Below are 23,210 nucleotides of genomic sequence, written 5' to 3' on the forward strand. Positions count from 1 at the left end.
TGATCAATGGAAGATTGGTTGTGTGCAACCCAAAACTGCATCCTGATGGCCACTCTGCTGTTACCTGACTTCATATTAACTAGTGCAATGGTTCTCAACCAGGGGTACATGTACCCCTTGGGTGCACAGAGGTCTTCCAGGGGGTATGTCAACTCATCAAGATATTTGCCTAGTTTTACAACAGGCTACATAAAAAGCACTAGTGAATTCAGTACAAACTAAAATTTCCTACAGATAATGACTTGTTTACACTGTTTTATATATTGTACCTCTGAACTGTAAGTACAATATTTATATTCCAATTGATTTATTTTATAATTATATGATCATAATGAGAAAGTAAGCAATTTTTCAGTAATAGTGTGCTGTGACACTTTTTTTTTTAATATTTTGATGTCTGATTTTATAAGCAAGCACTTTTTAAGTGAGGTGAAATTTGGGGTACGCAAGACAAATCAACCTCGTGAAAGAGGTACAGTAGTCCGGAAAGGTTGAGAACCGCTGTACTAGTGGGTCGCACACTTTGTTCTCTCTGTCTGAGCACATTGCCCTTACAAGGCATCCTTTCATCCTAGGCTATGACTACACTATGCAGCTTCTAGCGACACGGTGTGCTGCTATAGCCACGCTGCTAAAAGCTGCATAGTGTAGCTGCTGTTTGTTGGTAGAAGAGAGCTCTCTTGACTGCAAAATAAAAAAACTTCACCCCCCACCAGCAGCAGCAGAGTGCTCCTGCTGATAAGGAGCTGTTCCCACTGGTGCTTTTCCTTGATAAAACTTTTGTCATTCGGGGGTGTATATTTTTAACACCCTTGAACAACAAGTTTTGCTGACAAAGTGCCAGTGTAGCCATACCCCTGGTATTCCCTCCAGCAAGCTCCCTGTGTGCCAGCCTCCTTCTGTTTTCTTTCTCCCCACTGTCCCTTCACCCCATTATTCTTATTTTTTGTCTTTCTGTCTGGGAAATAAGTCATTTTGGATATCAACATTGTACTGTATTGAGAGGATCAGCAAAGCTGAGATAGAGGGGATATTGTTACAAGGTATGGTGTTAATGGCTGCCATCAACAGGTTCTTTGAAGCTGCTGGCTCTCCTAGTCAGATTCCTCTTTTTCCCTTCTGATTTTCACCAATATCAGTATGATTCTACTCACTGTTGCCTAGAACATTCCCTGAATTTTTTGAATGGATCAGATGTAACATTCAAACGTTATCTCATTACAGACAGAGAAATGCCATTGAGTGAACAACCTTACTTTGCTTTTGGTTGGGTGAAAAGTCTGATTTCTTTTTTTGTTTGTTTTTTTCCCCAGAACAATCCATTTTTTATCAGTGGCATATTGAATATTGGTACTCGAATAGAAAATGTAAGTTATTTTGACTTCAACAACAACAACAAAATCCTCCTGTAAATACAAATAAGGCTTTTCCATCTATCTGCAGTATTTCCTTTCTACATATAAACAATGTACATGGATATATAACAGCTAGAGCCCTTGATGGTGTAATAGATCTCATTTTCTTAGAAGTCTCCCAGTTCTGAAGTTTTGGTTCATGGATGTACTTTTTCTTCTGCCTGTCACTTTCTCTTAACCTACACAGATGATATAAATTGGAAAGTTACTTTAACATTAAAAAAAGAAGTTTGCTTTATAGTTTGCCATTTTGAAGACCATGTCATAGCCACTTTTAATAGTGGGAGAAATAAATCAGGCACAGCTATAAGTTGTTACTGGATAATTCACTATTTATAGTTTTATTTAATTTAAATGGCATTTTGTCTTGATAGACATGCATTTAATAGTAAATAAAATAATATCCTGAATTCACAGAATCTATTTTAAAAGCACACTGATAGAACATATCAGCTAACAAACATTCTGCACTCAACCTCACTCGTTTAGAAAAAGCTTTGGAACGTGCTTTGATGGTCCCCCAACTCAGACTGTGTTGGACACGGGAGAAGTGTATTTCAGAGTCAAGGGCTTTTCACTTGCAACACCCTTCTTGAGGAATGTCTGTTCTCATGTCTGCTGTTGTCTCAGTTTGGGCTGAAGCACAAATACATAGATGGGTGTAGCAGAGTCCTCAGTTGGCTTAGTGGTTAGCGACCACTCAGTCATGGGGTAGTGGTAGGGGAACCTGTGCCCGCCCACTCCACCAGGCTCTGGCCCAGGGCCCTATGAGGGTCCCCTCTGGGTTGCTTCCTACCACTGCACCTTCTGCTTGTGGTCCCAGATAAGGGAAAATAAAAACATAAGAACATAAGAGTGGCCATACTGGTTCAGACCAAAGGTCCATCTAGCCCAGTATCCTGTCTACTGACAGTGGCCAATGCCAGGTGCCCCAGAGGGAGTGAACCTAACAGGTAATGATCAAGTGATCTCTCTCCTGCCATCCATCTCCACCCTCTGACAAACAGAGGCTAGGGAAACCATTCCTTACCCATCCCAGCTAATAGCCATTAATGGACTTAACCTCCGTGAATTTATCCAGTTCTCTTTTAAATGCTATGTAGTCCTAGGCTTCACAACCTCATCAGGGAAGGAGTTCCACAAGCTGCCTGTGTACTGTGTGAAGTAGAACTTCCTTTTATTTGTTTTAAACCTGCTGCCCATTAATTTCATCTGGTGGCCCCTAGTTCTTGTATTGTGGGAACAAGTAAATAACTTTTCCTTATTTACTTTCTCCACATCACTCATGATTTTATATGCCTCTATCATGTCCCCCTTAGTCTCCTTTTTTCCAAAAAGAAAAGAAAACAACGTGAACTGGGCTCATCATGTAGTCCTGTACTTCAGGGATGCATCTCTAGCCCCTTTTGGGTGGAGTTGGTGGAGTAGTTCTGTACTCGTCTCCAGGGTTCTGAGCGGGCTTTGCTCCCTTTTCAACCATGTTGCCAGTTGGAGCATGTTCTGCAGGGTTAGAGGGGCAGGGCTGGCTGGGCCCAGGACTGTCCTTTAACCCTTACATTCCAGTGTGGGGTTTCTATACCCCACCACAGTGGTCACCAAGAAAAATGCTAAATAGATCAAAGCCTACAATTGAATGGTACCCATAAGTTAATTGAAAGCCACTGCAGTTGAAAAGAAGCTTGCGCTGCATGTGGGAAACCCAGATAAGTAAGCAGATTGTCTCATTTTACATTAACTGATGTTTCCAAATGGTCTTCAACAGGAGCACTCATTCTGTTGAAAAGTAGCTTGCAGGATGATGCAGACTCTTAAAAGTGATCACCAAAATAAGCCTTCTGCAGAAACACCTTACCTTTAGAACACACAATACAAAATTAAGTAAAAATTGATGATGCTACAGTGACAAAGTACAAAATTTAAGTTGATAGGTGTAAACCGATATTTACTTGTTTTCTTTGGTAGAGTGATTTTAAATGATTGAGTAGTGCATTACAGATATATTCTAAAAAATCCTGCAATACTTGGATTCAAGTACACTAGTACTGATGATTAATCTGTCAAAAAGAGAAGTTAGGGGAAAGCAGGGTGAATAAAAATCAGTGATTTTTTTTTTAAATTTAAATTAAATACATTTTTTAAAATAACTTTTGAATTAGCTTTCATATTTCACATTTATCTGAAGGCCTAAGCTTACTATAATCTATTAAAACAATTTAAATTAAAAAAAAAAAGGGGTACGTTTGCCAGACTTTCTTTAAAAGTTAGACAACTTAACTGGTGGAAGTCACTTTCGAAGCGCTTGGAACCAGTTTTTAACAGCAGTAGCCTCTTCTATAGGTACAGAAAGAATAGTTTCTTCTTTTTTCATTTTATTTAACTAGTTCAGTTTAGTGACTAGTTTGTTCAAAGTTAAGAAGCCAGTTGGGAGTTGCTAATGCAAGAAAGCTTGTTTTCCTCTTCCAACCTGAATAAAAGCTAGATGTGAGAAGATGTTGGACAATGGTGACCAGAAACAATCAGTTCAATTCACTAACTAGAGATAGTAAGTTGTTTTGTCAGTGTTAGTTTTAAATGCAAACCATGTTTTGATAGACAGTTTCTTAGATATCCAGCACATTTAAGGTAGTTTACTCCTGGAAGAATTCTCTGCCAAACACTTAAAAATTTTGCACACAATATTTTAAAATTTTGCAAAATTCAACATATTTTATTTGTCAAAATAACACAATATAATCATGCTCCCAGTATCAGCCTGGGGCTGTCAGTGGGAGCCTCAACCCCCTGTGCCAGGCACATGCAGGAATTCTGAGGGGAAATCACAAATTCAGCGTGAAAAAGTAAAATTCTGCAGGGAACAGTAATTCTGTGCAAATGCTGTGTTTTGCAGAATTCTGGCGGGACTAGTAATTTTATTCAACTATTTAAAAAAAAGTGTGCATTTTTCATTGAATTAATTTTTTCATTGACATGGAATGTGACACATCACAAGTAAAAAAATTAAGAAGTGCATCATTCACCATTTTGTAATGTAATAAATGTAAATGAAAAGATATATAATTGTTTACATTTATATGCAATGTATCCTTCTAGTTAGCATAAAGAAGTATGGTGTAAAGTCTATATTGAATTGTAAATCAATGTGTTTTTATTGTTATTAATTAGAGAGTCGACTTTCCCTTAAGGGCAAAAACTAAAAAGTACAAATACAATGCAAGACTAAAATTGATGATTTGAATCAGTTTCTTGCTTACTGATTTAAATTATTAAAATTGGTGAGTTATATTGCTTTAATTTAAATTAACCCACTTTTTGGGAAAGGATTGTATCTTTTTTTTTTAATAAGTTATAAAAAGAGGGGTGAGTGTGATCTTTCTGGAGGCACCAAGCTGTGATTCACCTGTTGCCATCTTCCTGCTGCTTGAGGGAGTATGGCCAGTGCCTGCTGGGTGTCAACTCCCTAACGCAACAAAACTGTCAGCAATTCAAGAATTCTCCTCTGGGCTATTCTAGCTCCACTTTTTCCCTGCAGGTTGACAATGGATGCACCCCAGCTCCTGAGTCCCTATAAAGTGCCCCCCTGATCACTGAATACCCACAGAAGTACTAGGTTCCCTGTTCCCAAAGGAACAGTTCACTAGTTTTACCCTAAATTGTTGCTCTTGTATCAAATGGAGCACTTGAATTCAATGAAAATTAAACAAAGGAAACTTATTTTTAAGAAAGAATAGAGATGTGAGTGATGTAGCCATTTGTTTCCACACAAAGCAAAATCATAAAACGATAACTAGGGTCTTCACTTATTGAACTTTGGGATGGGAATTAGTCGTCTTGCAGCAGTTTGCAAGCTACAAGGAGCCAGAACTCAGGCTATGGCCACACTACAGTTTAAGTTGACATAAGCTATATCGCGCAGGGGTGAGAACTAGCCACTTCCAGGAGAGACATAATTTATGCCAACCTGAGCCCTGGTGTGGACAGCGCTTTGTCAGCAAGAGAGTTTCTCCCACCAACATAGCTGCCACTGCTTATTGGGGAAAGATTAATTAAGTTGACTGAAGAGTTCTCTCTCCCATTGACTTAGAGTGATGGCACAAACAGAGATGTTGAAATCCCTAATCATGCTGCAGGGAGAATAGATGTGTGCTTGTGCTCCCCTATGTTCTCCCACCCTGCTGATGCAGAACTGCTTGCCATGCCTTCCCCAAACTCCTCCCACACATTCCTTGCAACCTCCCAAGCTGTCTTGGTACCCCATTGGCTCCACACCTTCGGATAGTTTCCGAAATGATAGCTGGACTTAGCACAGTTATAAGAGCCTATGCTGCCCTGCACTGTTATTTCCCTTCCCCCTAAGTGTTTCGTGTGTTAATTGGTATTTAATAAAAACATACTCTCTGAAAGTTGATCATTATTTATCTCCTTCACATGGTGGTTGCTGCTGGAATTAATACACAGTGGCAATTGGATCATTTGCAGACTACAAATCTTGGTCAGGAATCATCAACATTTTCATGGAGGGTGGAAAGTTAATAAAGCAGACAAGGTGCTGTATAGAAAGACTTATTACTCGTGCTCATTATCAAAATAGTGCCTCAAAGCGTCCCTGATTCAAATAACTCCCCATTGCACCCTCTCTAATAGCCCTGGTATTTGGCTGCTCAAAATCAGCTGCGCAAAATCCTCCAGCAAGGGGGAAACTGCTCTAGGTTTCTAAACACTGACCGGTAGCAATCTGGAGTTACAAGCTTCCACACAGTGATCGCTATATGCTTATCCACCGAGAGGACAGCTCTCATTTTGGTGTGGTTGTGCTGCAGTGCTGGGGCGAGCTCCGCACACAGTTCCAGGAGGGGGGCTTTCCTCTTCTGAAAGTTCTGCAGCCACTGCTTATCATCTCAGACCGGCATAACAATCTGATCTCACCACTCAGTGCTTGTTTCCCAAGCCCAAAAGCGATGGTCCACCGTGTGCAGGTGCTCCATAAATGCCAAAAGTAATCTGATGGTGTTTCTTTCGATGACATGTAGTGGGTCAGGCAACTCTGATTCCTATTCAGATTGGGAGTTCATGATATACTACAGCATAACCATCCATGATTTGTTCATAACAGTGACCACAACAGTAGAAAACAGTACAGGATCCATCCTTTCAGACAGAGATGGTGGTGCACAGAGTCCATTGAAAAATGGGGCAAAATGCATTTGGAAGCTTATGGAATGATGGTATGGAAAAAAATGCATCATGGGACGTTGAGCCCACTGATGCACTATGATCCTCTCTGCCTTCCCACAACTTCTAGTTGCAGAAAGTGGCAAGTACCATAGTGGGATAGCTACTCACACTGCACTGTTCTCAGTGTCTATGCTAGAGCACCAACTGTGTGTGCACTTCACCGACAGAAGCAGCGTTGTGCGAACATGCTCAAGCGATGTAATTACAGTGCTTTTAGATAGTTGGAGTAACTTCTTGTGTCAGCAGAACTTTAGTGTAGACATGGCCTCAGTCTTTCATGAAGCGCCCCTGTTCAACAAGACACATCTCAGTGAATGGATACAGAATGTCTTTTTCCACCTTGTAATATACTAAATCTGTCTTTTGTCTTCATTCACAAACATGACTGCCCCTTCCTGTCATGTCAGTCCTTTTCACTTACAATTAGCTTCAGGGCTTGGCTACACTTGAAACTCCAAAGCGCTCCCGCAGCAGTGCTTTGAAGTGCGAGTGTGGTCGCGGTGCCGGCACTGGGAGAGAGCTCTCTCAGCGTTGCAGGTACTCCACCTCCCCTAGAGGATTGTCTTACAGCGCTGGGAGCCGCGCTCCCAGTGCTGGGACACTGTTTAGACTGGTGCTTTACAGCGCTGTAACTTGCTGTGCTCAGGGGGGTGTTTTTTCACACCCCTGAGTGAGAAAGTTGCAGCGCTGTAAAGTGCCAGTGTAGCCAAGGCTTCACTGTTTATAGCTGCTTTGTTGGTATTCCATTGCCTTTTCTGGATTGTTGCCAAGGTGGATGATTGAGCAATATGTTACATCGTTAGCTAGCCGGGGAGAGGTGACAGCTCCCTTCCACTTGAATTGGCCATCACAGAGATGCATTATTTCCTGGGGACTCACTTTTACTTCAAGACCGTAAGGGGTTAATTTTCAGGGTAGTTAACATTATTCCTTAAATATTTCCCCATACGCACATCTCACGGTAAGTGAGTGTTGATAAGCTACAAGCTATTAGAGGAGGACTTGCATATTACCCTTTAACAGTGAATGTAGTGAGTTTGTCAGGTCTGAGGAAGGAGCTGTTTGCAAAGAATGTCGAGCCAGTTGCCACCAAGGGGCCTCAGTATCACTGTGGGCATTTACTATGCTGAGTAACATTCAGGTCCTTACAAGAGCAATGATTGGCTGATGACTACAGTCAAGTTGATCCCACATAATTTTTAAAACCGTTATCTGCTTTAGCATTTGGTTTTATACTGATATACCAAAAGTGTCCTTTCTGGTTTGCTGTTAAACAAGGATTTGAGGAAAGGTCATAAGTCAGGAGTGGTAATCTGTAGCACCAGTAAAAAGTAACACTGTATGAGAAAAGCTACTTATTGAAATGCATTTTGATTTGCTAGTTTGCCTTGATACTGTAATGCTGCCTGCAGTGATTAAAAGAGCAGGAGTACTAACCTCAGGGCAGACTGTTAGGAAGCAGAGTACAACCCCCAAATTGACTGAGAGTTCTATACTAATGCTATGTCTACGTTAGCACTTTTGTCAGCAAAACTATTTTCAATCAAGGGTGTGGAAAAAAATGAAAACCTGACTGATATAAGTTTTGCTGATAAAAGAGCTGGTGTGGACAGCACTATGTTGGTGGCAGAGCGACTCCTGCCAACATAGCTACTGCTGCTCATTGGGGGTGGTTTAATTATGCTGGTGGGAAAGCTCTTGCCTGCTGGCATAGAGTGGCTACACAGGAGACTTTACAGCAGTGCACTTGCAGTGGTACAGTTGTGCTGCTGTAAGGTTTGTAGTGTAGACATAGTCTTAGATTTCACCAATCATTTATCAAGTGTAAATTCCGTAGGCATTATAGGAGCATTAACATGGAGTCACAGACAGTCCCCTGGGCTACTCTGAGCTATCTCACCACCCAGATGAGCGTACTTTTGTGATCAATGGTCCTTTACATCAAGAAACACAGCAATATTTAAGTTTCTCTGAGTCCCAAAGGACCAGTCATTACCCCAGGTCAGTTTGACTTAATAATTGGAGATATACCTATCTCCTAGAACTGGAAGGGACCTTTAAAGGTCAGCCCCCTGCCTTCACTAGCAGGACAAAGTACTGATTTTTGCCCCAGATCCCTAAGTGGCCTCCTCAAGGATTGAACTCGCAACCCTGGGTTTAGCAGGTCAATGCTCAAACCACTGAGCACACCTTAAGTCTCACAACAAAGATGATGCTTGCAGCTAATCCTGTAATAAACTATACAAGATTTATTAAATAGGAGAAAAAAATTTAGAGAATTCTTTACAAGGGAAAAGCAGTAAACATACACAAATGAGTTAAAATCTTAAGTTTCAAAAGGTAATAGAAGTTTCTATAATCAGCAAGCTCAGTATCCTCTAGCTAAGCAGCTGGAGATCTCTTGCTTATGCCTGGAAAAATCTTGTTCCCAGAGTCCAAGCATCAGTTCTTTCATACCCTTCCTGCCATGTACTGTGAACTCGAAACTCAACTGATGGGAGGAACCCACTTACGTGACTTGTTGTCACAGGGAGGAGGACAGAAGAACATAAGTCTTTTGCTCTCTTGAGGGTTTGTAGGGAGATTCCAATTACAGGGTCCCACAGTAGTGTGGCGGGTATTGATGGACCTTTACTTTTGGGAAAGGCATAACACTTTCTGTTGAGGATGAGCCCCTCAGTAATTAAGGTGTCTCCTATCTGGTGACTTACACAGTCACAGAGGTTCACAATGTAACTGCTGAAATATTACCTTACAATATCGGATACAATATTATGAATTGCTGTGTGCATTAATATAATTTATAAGCATTCAATGAAGTCTAAACACATTCTTAGAATTGTTAAAATAGATATTAGAATTATAATACAGGTTGGCCAGACTGATTCCGGTTATGAGTTTGTCAGTGTCCAGTTGAGACATGCGGACCTTGGTATGAGTGGGCACCTGATCTGTCAGCATCTCTGGTATGTCACATCTATCCTAGCTAGAGCAAAAAACCTATGCCAAGGTTGTCCTTATGCCATATTTTTAAATCCAGTTTTAGCCTGACCTTTTCTGGCCTTTGTGGTACATAAAATGAGATGGCTGTTACAATTTTGTGAAAATGCTAGCTAACTTAGTGTTGGTTCTCTTTCACCATATATTTATGCATAAAAATAACATATCAGGTGTCTGAAATAAACTAAAAATACCTTTCCTGAATTCTGTGAGTTGTGGACTAGATATGACGTATTTGACCTATGCTCTTCTATTTTTTCCAGGCAACACTCTCTACATTGGCCCTTGCACCTTATTTGTCAGACTGTTAAACAACATTGCTCCTATACTATCCATATTTGTTAAATTTTTTACTTTATAATATGTTGCCAGTAATTTAGGTTATTCCATATAAGAAAAACTGAGTACAGTTGCTAACTTTCTCTAATTTCTACCTTTTATTTTAAATAGAGAGTTTTTGATGTTGGGTCTGCCCTTGCCTGGGTGAAATGTACAGGCGAGTTGAGTGTTCTACAGAAATTGGAAGAACTTGGAGATTACTGTTGGCCTCCTTTAGAAGCTTTCTTTTCTAAATGTAAGTATAATTTTTGTGATGGGTATGCAATTTCCTGCAATATTCTGGTTTAACATTGTTGAGTTGGGCTACACCTTATAGAACTAACTTTTAAATATCATAGGATCTCATTATTAAAAATGCAAATGTTTGTGTTGTCGGATTGTATGTAAGCTATGTAGGAGACCTGACTAATGCAACCCTTGGGAAGTATTATGAACTTCAAAGGACTATTTTAGAAAATGGGCTAAGACAGGAATGAATTGATAGTTGCACAGGTTTCCTAGGAGGTATTTGGGAGAAGAGGAATGCAAATGCACATCTCTGGACCTGATCTTTTCAAACTTTGCTTTGGTGACAAGATCTTTGACTATGAATTACCTGTTCCCAGGATCAAAAGTCCCCAAAGAGCATGGAGGAGTAATTCACAGATTCATGGGGGTGTTTTTTTCTGAGTCAAGGCAATTACAACCTTGTGATCATGAGTGGGGGGAAAAAAACCTTGGTGAGGCTTGAAGGACTGCTCACCATCCAGAGACCTTGTAGGAGTTGGGGCGATCTCTGGTCAGCTTATTAGCATGCATGTAGGTTCTTTTATTGGTTTTAATATGTTTTCTATATAATGCTTTTACTTTAAGAATAAACATATTTGCTTAGAAAGAACTGTGATATCTTGTAACTCTAGCAGTTACACTGTTTACAGCCTCGGAAGAGTAAGAAAAGTGCAGACACAGGCCTGTTAGGTGGTCTGCCTTGCTGCGAAATAACAGTCTTAAAGGAGAACTCGACATGCCCCGGTCAGGAAGTAGAGAGGTGTATATGTCAATCCAAGAGCGGTACAAGCCTAGGAGCTGGAAATCTAAGAATGGGTGCCCTTGCTGGATCATAGAGGGGCAATTCAGGTGCAGTTGCCCAGACTGTGACAAGCATTTAAAAAAAAAAAATGGGAGAAGATACCTTGTCATAGGGTGGTTATGTGTATGTATGTGTGTACGTCTGAGTCCTATATTTTTTTTTTCTTTAGCTTGGAGTAGTTGAGGCATCATGGGAAAATTTAGAATTTTTTCGGTTCGGAAGGATTCTCTTTCAGACTTATGTATTTCTTTTCTAATGTTGTTCATTACAAAGGATATTCTTATCTTGACTTCACCTGTTCATGCTGCTTATTCCCTCATTGACATCCTACTCTTAGGCCTGGTCTACACTATGTGTTTAAACCAAATTTAGCAGCGTTAAACCGAATTAACCCTGCACCCGTCCACACAACGCAGGTCTTTATATCGATATAAAGGGCTCTTTAAACCGATTTCTGTACTCCTCCCCGACAAGGGGAGGAGTGCTGAAATCGGTATTGCCATGTCGGATTAGGGTTAGTGTGGCCGTAATTTGACGGTTTTGGCCTCCAGGAGGTATCCCACAGTGCACCATTGTGACTGCTCTGGAAAGGAATCTGAACTCAGATGCACTGGCCAGGTTGACAGGAAAAGCCCCGCAAACTTTGAATTTCATTTCCTGTTTACCCAGCGTGGATCTCTGATCAGCACGGGTGGTGATGCGTCCCAATCCAAAAAGACTCCAGCGTGGACCGTACGGGAGATACGGATCTGATTGCTGTATGGAGAGACAAATCTGTTCTATCAGAGCTCTGTTACAGAAGACGAATGCCAAAGATTTGAAAAATCTCCAGGCTATGATAGGACAGAGGCCACAGCAGGGACTCAGCACAGTGCTGCGTGACAAGTGTAACAGAAAGCCAAAGAATCAAATGGACACTCATGGAGGGAGGGGGGACTGAGGACTCCAGCTATCCACAATCTTCCGAAAAGCATTTGCATTCTTGGCTGAGCTCCCAATGCCTGAAAGGTCAAAAACATTGTCCGGGGTGGTTCAGGGTATATCTGGTCAATTTACCGCCACTCCCCCCCCCTCCCCTATGAAAGAAAAGGGAAAAAAATCGTTTCTTGTCATTTTTCAATGTCACCGTATGTCTATTGCATGCTGCTGGTAGACGCGGTTGCTGCGGCTCTGAACAGCAGCATCCCCTCCCCTTCCTTTCCTTGGCAGACGTGCAAAATGATGGAAAACCGTCTCCATCATCTCGTGAGAGCTCCTGGCTGGCCTTGGTGAGGTCAGCTGGGAGTGCCTAGGTAAATGGGAATGACTCCTCGTCATTCCTGGCAGATGGTCACAAAAGGCTTGGTAACTTCCTCATCATAGCACGGAGCCTGAGCTTCATCGCCCCCCTCCCTTTCATTTCTAAAGAAAGAATTCTGTACTATCATAGCAGCGGAGGCTGCGCTCCTCTCCCCAGCCACCTTTTAATGTCCTGCCTGGACTATCATAGCAGGTGGAGGCTGCCTCCCTCTCATTTTATCTCGCTAAAAAGTCAGTGCTTCTTATTCCTGCATTCTTTATTACTTCATCAGACAAATGGGGAGACACTGCTATGGTAGCCAAGAAGAGATGGGGGAGGAGGGAAGCAACGGGTGGGGTTGTTGCAGGGGCACCCCCTAGAATGGCATGCAGCTCATCATTTCTGTGGGATCTCTGGGGCTCTGACACGCAGCGGCTGTGCTCTCTGGTTCTCTAGTAGACTTGCCCCATATTCTAGGCAGAACTGACTCTATTTTTAGACAAAACATAAAGAAGGGAATGACCCGGGGAGTCAATCCCATTTTTGTCTATGCGCCCCCGGCCAACCTCAACGAGGCTAGCCAGGAACACCCATGACAGCAGCAGATGGTACAAAATGATTGATAACCGTCATCTCATCGCCAATTTACAATGGCAGATGATACAATAGAGATGGTAACCATCTCTGCTAGCTTGCAGAGGCAAATGAATGCTGCTGTGTAGCACTGCAGTACCGCCTCTGTCAGCGGCATCCAGTACACATACGGTGACAGTGACAAAAGGCAAAACAGGCTCCATGGTTGCCATGCTATGGCGTCTGCCAGGGCAATCCAGAGGAAAAAGGGCGCAAAATGATTGTCTGCTGTTGCTTTCACGGAGGAAGGATTGAGTGACGACATTTACCCAGAATCACCCGCAACACTGTTTTTGCCCCATCATGCATTGGGATCTCCACCCAGAATTCCAATGGGCGGGGGAGACTGCGGGAACTATGGGATAGCTACGGGATAACTACCCACAGTGCAACGCTCCGGAAATCGACGCTGGCCTCGGTACATGGATGCACACCGCTGAATTAACGTGCTTAGTGTGGCTGCGTTCACTCGACTTTATACAGTCTCTTTTAAAAACCAAGTTTCTGTAAAATCGGATTAATCCCGTAGTGTAGACATACCCGTAATCAGTGATACAATCAATTGCTGTGAAAATGACTATCTTAAATATCATAACCTAATTTGTGGAATGAGCCAGACGAACTCTTAGAAAATAACGAAGGAAAAGACAGACAACTTGATTTTAAACTAAGCTAAGTTTCTAAATGCAGTATACTTAATTTTTCTGTGAAGTCTCCCACTCTTCAGTTTTATCAGCTATTCTAAATCTAGAAAAACAGTTTAGCAGTCTTTCCTTTTAAATATCCAGTTTTGCTCCAATGTTTATCATCCTTCTTGCTGCAGCTGCCATTGGTATGATATCCCCTGCTGTATTAAAAATAAGCTTTTGTTAACTAGGATGTGTTCGGTCATCAGTGACACTGGAATCTTAGAGAGAAGATAAACCAGGATATTTTCTCTTACCTTCCTTTTCAAGTTTAATAGTGGTAGCCGTGTTAGTCTGCATCAGCAAAAAGAATATTGGACAAACTGGACAGTTTCTATGCAAAAGAATAAATGGACACAAATCAGACGTCAAGAATTATAACATTAAAAAAGCAGTTGGAGAACACTTCAACTTCCCTGGTCACTAGATTACAGACCTCAAAGTCGCAATACTCCAACAAAATAAACTTCAAAAACGGACTCTAACGAGAAACTGCAGAATTGGAATTAATTTGCAAATTGGACACCATTAAATTAGGCTTGAATAAAGACTGGGAGTGGTGGATGGGTCATAACACAAAGTAAAACCTATTTCCCCATGCTAATTTTTTCCCCTACTGTTGCTCACACCTTCTTGTCAACTGTTGAAAATGGGCCATCCTGATTATCACTACAAAAGGTTTTTTTTTCTCGTGATAATAGCCCACCTTAACTGATTACTCTCGTTATGGTTAGGATGGCAACACTCGTGTTTTCATGTCCTCTGTGTGTATATATATCTTCCTACTGTATTTTCCACTGCATGTGTCCGGTGAAGTGGGTTTTAGCCCATGAAAGCTTATGCTCAAATCAATTTGTTACTCTCTCGGGTGCTTCCTTTTCAAGAATAACTATTAAAGAAAACAAGGCTGGTCTAACATTTGATGGAAGACTACAGTGTAACAAAAAACAAAACAAATATAAGAGTTTATATCTAATTATAAAGAAGTGACTCTCTAGCACATTCTAAAACTTATCTGAAGTATAGTTTAAAAAAAAATTTTTAAACAGGAGTCCACAAGTTTGACAGTGTCTTTAAGCAGATTAGGACACTGATAATTTTGGTCCCATAGAAACTAGTGAGAAGTCAGTTTCAAAGTTAAAACAACTTCGTAATGTTTAGAGACCGTCTGACTGTTGGATATGATCAGAAATTTTGCAGTCATCTTGCTCAGGAGGCTGTCTCTCTTGTGATGTCATGTGGGTAGGATGGGTGCCTTCATTGAAAGACAACATTCCCATATACTGAAACTGTCAGATATTTTTATAAACTCTCTTTAATTTTTTCATTTTAAAATATTCCAAACTAGTAAATAATTAGCTCTAAAGTATTAGCCCACTTGGTTTTAAATGTAAGCTCTCCTCCTTCATAGAACTGTTTGGAGGTACCCTTCAGTACTCATCTGGCGAATATTTTTCTTAGTTCCCAAAGTCTTGAAATGGGAATGGATTTAATAGGTAACTTTACACCCATTTAGTGTGGATATTTTAAAACATATAACAAAGGTAGAGTGAAAGATTGTTAGTTGATCATCCAAATGAAACTCTTAATTGCTGTTCATTCTGCTACGTGGCTGTGATGGTTAAAACATTTATATCTGTTTGTTTGTTATATTACTGTGATTAGAGTTGAATAATATATGTGTCAGCTTCATGAAAATTCTGAATAAATTATTCAGATTTATGAGAATTTAGCTCTTATGATAGAAAAAAGTTCTACTGTAGTAGCAAAAGGCTCCATGGCACTAAGGTGTAGGCTGAGGATGGCAGGATTTGGGTTTTTAGTATAAAGGGAGAATCATTTAGTCCTTGATTCAGCAAGGTACTTAAGTACACCTCTACCCCGATATAATGCTGTCCTTGGGAGCCAAAATGTCTTACTGCATTATAGGTGAAACCACATTATATCAAACTTGCGTTGATCTGCCTGAGTGCGCAGACATCCCCCCCCCCCCAGCACTGCTTTACCGCATTATATCCAAATTCATGTTATATCAGGTCGCGTTATATCGGGATAGAGGTGTACATGCTGGCTTCAAATATGTGCAGAATGTTACTGACTTCATTGAGATTGCTCACATGCTTGAAGTTAGGCACTATGCTCGTAATTTTAAGTACCTTACTGAATTCAATTGGGACTTAACATTTTTTGTGCAACAGTGGAAGCAAAAATAATCCATATTCTGTTTGAAATTTATTACTTTGTTTTAGCTTATTTCTGTTGTTGATGAGGGGAAAAACAAAACTAGACACATCCTATTTCCAGTTATAGAATATGCTATGATTGTTAAAAGCAAGAAGTTAAACCTATTGTTCGGCTTTTGTTTTTTTCCCTTACCATACTAATTTCTGCCTACAGATAAACATTATATAACTAAAGTTGCATTGGAAGACTGCAATTTAGTTGAAGAGTTTGAAGCTCAGAGTTGTGAAAACTGTATAAAGGTAGGAAAAAACACTAAAGTGGATTAAAAAAAAAAAAGAAAAGTGATCAAAGATAGTCGGTCACTTACAGAAACTTGTAGGGAAGCTATTGGCCAAAGATAAATATTCCTGTCATAGGATCATATGCCAACACTTATTAGGAGTTGCGTGACTTTTAAGACAATTACACTGCTCCAGATCAATTAATTATGAGTACATTTCAACATTTGGTATACAGACAGACGACACACTTACATATATATTGTTAAATGCTTTTATAGTTCTCATCACAGTTGAGTTAAATTCTGATTGGTTGCATATTTGTTTTTCTTGATCTTACAGAAAAGTGAATTTATGAAAAAGAGAGGAAATTGTGAGTTTTCCAAAGAGAACCTTGATTGTGCTATAAGCTCATACACTAAAGCCATAGAATTTTGGTAAGAACTAAGTCAACTAACTGTATCATCTTTGTGTATGGAAAAAGATAAAAATGTAACAAGTTGTCTTGGTTTGTTGACCACCCAATTAAAAATCAGATGATGCTTAACTGACTTACCACAGAGTTTTGTCTACATTCATATTATTTCTGTTTCCTGTCTTAGTACTAAAGACACTTTTTTATTTGTGTCTGTGTTAGTGAAGTTTTAAAAAAAAATGCCTATCATTACTCATACTAGTTTAGCAACAGCGTCTCTAACAGTGTTGGTTGCTCTAGGGTAAATGGCCCTTCAGCTTCAGAAGCCACTTTCAGTTGTGTGTGTTAAACGTGGTCCCATCAGAAAAACAAGATACACTACTGGAGATGATAACTGCCTGCAATTGGGCTCCAATATTGCTGGCACTAGTGGGGCTGACCCAGTGCTGGTACCAGTGGGATATTTAGGGGTTGAGAACATGCTCCCTTCTTCTTTGAATAATGTCCCATTTGGGTGCTCCACTTTTGGTTACTGTAGAGCAGTGCCCCTGGTTGCAAGAATGGGGCTGTGTCTTCACAAAACACAACTATACGTATATTTTACATGCTGAGACAGCAAAGAACACCTCCCATAGTGCCCAGTGCTGTTGCTGAAAGTAAGGTTTCAGGTGTGAGGCATTGCACTGTGAGATGTCAGTAGGAGGACTGAAAAAAACTTCTGTAGCAGCAGTGCTTTTGAGCGCCTGTCTATAGTAGAGAGAAGCCTTTGTAGATTGTGCCAGTTCACACCTACCTGAGATAAAGAAACTATTTAGTACAAGCCAGCTTGTAAAATGGTTAGGACAGTGTTATGTGGAATTAAAACATAGTTTATGTATTGCATGCTCAAGATGTTCTCATTGTTTTCTGCAGCTTCTTCACATATGTCCAGTAATTAAAAAGATGCAACATTGTTGTAGATGCTTGTGGAAGCTGTAGTTGCTCATAGAACCAAGTGGAGAACTACAGTCGTAATCAAAAGACGACAAACTTGAGAACCACAGGCTGGAAAATAGCTTCCTTTATATGAGAGTGAGGATGCTAATTTCCTTTCCCACCATTTTGGTATTCCGCTTTCCTCAGTAGTTAGGGGCAGTGATATGTTTGTTTTTTGAAAAGTAACATCTTTATGAAAATTGTTGTTTTAGTGCAGGGGTAGGCAACCTATGGCATGTGTGCCAAAGTTGGCATGTGTGCTGATTTTCAGTGGCACTCACACTGCCTGGGTCCTGGCCACTGGTCCGGGGGGCTCTGCATTTTAATTTAATTTTAAATGAAGCTTCTGAAACATTATAAAAACCTTTATTTATTTTACATACAACAATAGTTTAGTTATATAATATAGACTTATAGAGAGACACCATCTAAAAACGTTAGAATGTGTTAATGGCATGCGAAACCTTAAATTAGAGTGAATAAATGAAGACTTGACACACCACTTCTGAAAGGTTGCCAGCCCCTGTTAAAGCATCTACCACTAAAACCCTATGGCCTGGCACTCATCAGTGTTTACTTTGCCCCTTATAATTCTTGCAGATTAGACATTCCTATATTTCACTGATAGAATGCTCCCTACTTCTGTAGTAAATAAAAAAAAAAAAAAGTATTTGTGTCTGAAGGCATCGTGGTAGAGCCTACAACACAAGGCTAGTCTTCCTCTTTCAGTCAGAGAATTTTGTTAGCTGTCAGTCTGCTGCAAGAGAATCTCCAGAACAACAGTCAAAATAAAATAAAATATCTTATTGTTTTCTTTGTTTATTAATATTTCTTAGGTTAAACGAAGTCCTAAGCAATAGTACAAGTCACAAATGAAAAATCTGTTTTGCTGATTTTTGCTTCAGCTCCTTTGGATAGCATTGGATTGATCCAGGAACAGAGGAAGTTCACAGTAATTCATTCAAGAGGGCTTGATGGAGTAGTTGTACTAGGGCAGGGGTCAGCAACCTTTCAGAAGTGGTGTGCTGTGTCTTCATTTAGTCACTCTGAGGGTTCGCATGCCAGTAATACATTTTAACATTTTTAGAAGGTCTCTTTGTATAAGTCATAGGTTGCCTACCCCTGTATTAGTGTATTGTTCAGAAACGAGAATAAATTTGCCTAAAAAACATTAATTTCAGTACCAAATAAAGTGGGGTATATATTACAGTACAGCTGGCCTTTCTGCACCTCAGGCACCTTTTCCAGCCTGAAAAAGTGAAGTTGAACTAAGAGAAAATCATGATAAATATACTCTCTCAAAGCTGCAGTTTATCTTCACTAATGCTTTGCTCCTGATATACTCCATTCCTTCCTCCCCTGAGTATTTAGATCTTTCTCAGCTGTTTTTAATGGGGAGGGGTAGGCGGAGGGAATTGTCAGAATTGACTGAATTCTGTACCTTGGCTGAGATTATACATCTGAAATCAATGGGACTATTCAGATTAGTAAAATTAAGCATGTTTGTAAATATTTGCTGGATTGGGTCACAGGCTAGCACATACTGAGAAAATGAAGTGGTTGGAGAAGTTTATTGTGAAAAATTAAAATTGTTTTCCTTATATTAGTCATTTTATGCTGTTCAGAAGTAATATACTTTTATTAACTGATATCCTTTTAATAATTTCTTTTTAAGTCCTGAAAACCATCTTCTTTACAGTAACCGGGCTCTCTGTTTTCTTCTCACTAGACAATACGGGTAAGTAAAACATTTCTGAGATCTGAAATGCTGAATTTTCCTGTAATTGCAAACTCTGAATTGACAGTATACTTAGTAAAGTAGTATTTTAATCCCTCGAAGGTACAATACTTGGTTTCCTGAAGCAATAATGGCACAGTATAAAGCAGACAGGATAAAATTGGCTGTCTTCAGGCAGACTGAAAATAGCTGTTTAAAAAAGAAAAAAAGAAAAAAAAAAGTGTGAGCTGTGTTGGCATCCCAGTTCTTTGTTAGGCTTTGCATTTAAATTTCATCTTTAACCTTCTATTTTATTCCTGTTTGTCTGAGCAGAGTCTTCCAGCAAATGTGTTTTGTCTTGTGTGGTTGAATTTCCATTCATTTGAAAGGAAATTCCACAAGGAGAATATGATAGAGAACTTGAAAGATGTTTACATCTTTCGAAAACATGTATATTTTGAATAGATATAATTTTGTAGCAAATACAAACTAAAGCTTATCTGATCTTTTCCTCTAACCTTCCACCAGTGATCCCATCCCATCTCCTGATGTACCTTACCCCTGCTCTGATCCCCTCCATTTCCATGATGCTCAAACTCACTCTTATCATGCTCCCTTCCCTGGTAGCACACGTGTGTTTTAGTTTATCCCATCTTAAAAAAAACAAAAACCCACTGTGACCCTACCTGCGGCTTTAGCTGTTGCCCCTTCTCCCCTTCATTTCCAAATTACTTGATTGCAGTGTCTGCTCCAGCTGTCTGGAGTTCCTCTCCTCCTATGCCATTGTAAACCCTCTTCAGTCAGGCTTGCTTTCCTTCCACTGAAACAGTTCTTCCAAAATCTCTAATGAACTCTCCTTGGTAAAACTCAGAACCAGTACTCTCTCCTTACGGTTGTTAACTTTTGACATTGTTAACCATGCTCTTTGTTAAACCTTGTTTTCACTCTGCTTTCATGACCGTCTTCTCCAACCACTCCTTTAGCTTTTTATTTAGAATCCTCTTCATTGCCCCCTGACTCTCTGTGGGAATCCCAAAGGGCTCTGTCCTCCTCATCTCCTTTTCTTCCTAAGTGTTCCTAGTCATAAATATGACTTCAGTGTTTTTATACTGATGACTTAGATTTACCTCTCCACTCCTGATCTGTCTCCTGTCCAAGCTAAAAATCTCATCTTGTGTCTCTAGCATTTCTTTGTGGATGTATAGTTGTCAGGTGAAGCTCAATGTCACCAAAGTAGAGGTCTTGATTTTCCCCCATACAAGCCTTCTTCCCTCCTGCTTTTAGTCACCATAGACTCAATTTCCCTTTCACTCAGGACTATAATTTGAGTGTCGTCTTTGATTCATCCCTCTGTCTAGATCCTCACATCCAAACTATGCCTAAATCTTGTTACTTCTTCCTGCATAAATCCTCAAATCCTTCTTTTCCTTTCTATCCACACAGCTAAATCTCTCACTCAGGTCTTCTTTTATCTTGCATCTCAGTCACTGCAACGTCCTCCTTTCTCGTGTGAACAAATTCTGTCTTGCCCCATGTATAGCCATTTAAAATCCTGATGTAACAATCAATTTTGATGGCTTGTTTTGACCACTCCAACCCTTCTTTGCGTTCCTCCATAGTCTCACCTCTTCTCCACTGCATCAAAATACTTGTTTTCACCTTTAGCGTCCTTTTGCATGATATCAAGATGTTGAACCCTGCGTCTAATGCACAAATGATACCTGTCTCGATTGCCACAAGGCCACCTTATTGTCCACTTTCAGATCCCTCCTTACAACTCTTCTCTGCCTTGATGGCTATAAAAAACTTGATGGTTAGGCACCTGGTGTGCTGTGCTTCTTATGCTAACCAGTATTGTCCTATTATTCCTTTTTCGTCCACCTCCGTGAGTTTGTTATATACACCTGTTGTCTATAGTCTTACACTTAAATTAAAAGTTCTTTGGGGCAGGAATTCTTTCTTTGTTATGTCTGTACAGTATCCAGCATAGTGGGGCCCTGAACTCTAGGTATTACTGCAATACCAATACATATTTTTTTTTTTTTAAGGAGAGCTCTTATTGATGGAAGAAGGGCCACTGTTTTGAAGCCTAATTGGCCAAAGGTTAGTTTAATGTAAATTTGGCAACTGTCTTTACAGTAGAAAGAAAAATATGTCAGGTGTCTACATAAAAGGTCACAGTGTCAGATATGAGGGCACAATCCTTTTAGATTCAGAGGGTTCTCCGCTCCAGTTAGCTCTCATGGAAGTGGCAGGAGCTCAGCTCAGTGATCAGACTAAACTTTTTTAAAAAAAGATTAAAAGTTAGATTGAGAGAGATTTTTAAGAATATTATTGGGTGGTGTTTTTGTATGCATGAGGCTGGAGGGTAGAGAATATATTAGACATTTTAAAATCACAGTTGTGATAAATAAAACATTATTTTGCTACATAATATTATAATATGCACAACATATTATAATAAAATACGCAGAACTGTGAACAAAGTCTCATTCAGAAAGTTAAATCTAAAAAGACTTAAATATGGACAATTACACAATTGTTCAAGTGCAAAAGTGGTATTGGGGTTTAGGGAAAGGCATCTTCACTTTTCTCCGAAGCCAGAGATGGGATACTAGATATGATGGATCATTAGTCTGTTCTGATGCGGGAAATCTTATGTAACACTGGCCATTCAACAGTTGGCTAGAACAGATAGTAACTTGTATGGTGCTGAGTATATCAAAACTTTAACTTGTTGAGTCTACTAAGACACTCTTTTGGATATAGATTAGTATTTTTCTTTTTTGAAAGAATCATAACTTTATTAAAAAATTTAAATGGATATTCATGTTAGGGTCATTATCGCTTCTGTGAGGCTCTCTCGATGCTGGGAGAACATGAATGGGCCCTGGAAGCTAATGAGAGAGCCCAGAAACTCTGCAAGAATATTCCTGAGCGAGTTAAGGATCTTATTCTGCAAAACACAAAGTTAAGGAAGGAAATGGAAGAAACTAAAGGTAGCCTTTTCTGTATTCAAGATATTTTCTGAATATGACGAAGTACCTTAAACTGCAACTTTACTTTCAAATGACATTTTTCAGTTGCTGGATCAGTGCTTTCTGTGTTAAATTTCTATAGGTCTGAAAGCGAGTAAACACAGAACAAAGAAATCATTTTTTGAGAAAAAGTAAGTTAAAGCCAGATTTATTTTTATTTATAAAAATTAACTCAATTAACCTAAAGGTAATTTAATGCTTCTTTAAATAGTACAGAGCACAGAGTTTGCTTGAATTACTATGTTATACACCAACAAGTAAAAATAAAGGGGAAAGAGGCAAGTATCTGAACCCAGGAGTGTCTAATGCTTGTTAATCAGAATGAGGGGTAGTCGTGGAGGAGTGTAGGAAACAAACTAATTAAAAAATTATATTTCTTTTGTTTTGTGCTGACGACTACTACTAGTAGATTGTTTTCTTTAGTTTTTTAGTTTCCCGAGGTTATAAATTGTAAATCTAAAAAATCCTGAAAACTAACTTTCCTTCTATCGTTGTTGCAGTACTGTAGCTATTAGGAAAGCGGATTGGGAAATATGTTACATTTAAAGAATGAAAAGTCTTGATTTAGATTCAGCTAAACCACAGAAATTCTCTGGGAGTTAAAACCATATTGAATCCTAGATATATGGAGTAATTAAGCACTAGTCATATACGTGTATTAATCATAGATTAATTTTTAGCATCACTGAAGTTTAGCATCTACCTCTGTTGGGCAATCCCAGGCTAGTCAAATGTATCTTTTTGGGTCTGTACATAGAGAACAAGACAGGATTTGACCTGTCAAGTGTTTTTGTTCCCCCTCCACCTTAGTCACTGTTTATTTAGCTGTATTATAGTGCACGCATATCGACTAAGCTTTTTTCTGTAAAAAGGTGCATTGGATTTTATTGTTTCACTTGTAAGCTTTATGGCATGTGCCATTATAAAAAAGAATGTAGTATCTGTAATTA

The 23,210-nt window shown here is 39.6% G+C and overlaps 1 protein-coding gene across 10 annotated transcripts in view; it reads left to right on the top strand.

The window, feature by feature from the left end:
* TTC3 (tetratricopeptide repeat domain 3) overlaps nt 1-23,210 on the top strand; it is a 163,539-nt gene that overhangs the window by 39,410 nt on the left and 100,919 nt on the right. For 6 of the 10 annotated variants that reach the window (XM_032797194.2, XM_032797165.2, XM_032797185.2 and 3 more), the window contains 8 exons: nt 1,314-1,367; nt 10,098-10,221; nt 16,051-16,136; nt 16,458-16,552; nt 19,181-19,243; nt 21,271-21,325; nt 22,059-22,221; nt 22,343-22,391. In XM_032797194.2, the coding sequence (XP_032653085.1) occupies nt 1,314-1,367; nt 10,098-10,221; nt 16,051-16,136; nt 16,458-16,552; nt 19,181-19,243; nt 21,271-21,325; nt 22,059-22,221; nt 22,343-22,391 (689 nt within the window). Of the gene's footprint in view, nt 1-842; nt 1,044-1,313; nt 1,368-10,097; nt 10,222-16,050; nt 16,137-16,457; nt 16,553-19,180; nt 19,244-21,270; nt 21,326-22,058; nt 22,222-22,342; nt 22,392-23,210 lie in introns of those variants that run through there. The other 4 variants (XM_075073715.1, XM_075073721.1, XM_075073710.1 and 1 more) reach the window with 4 other exon arrangements.

Source organism: Chelonoidis abingdonii, chromosome 1 (genome assembly GCF_003597395.2).
Source record: "Chelonoidis abingdonii isolate Lonesome George chromosome 1, CheloAbing_2.0, whole genome shotgun sequence".
NCBI lineage: Eukaryota > Metazoa > Chordata > Testudines > Testudinidae > Chelonoidis > Chelonoidis abingdonii.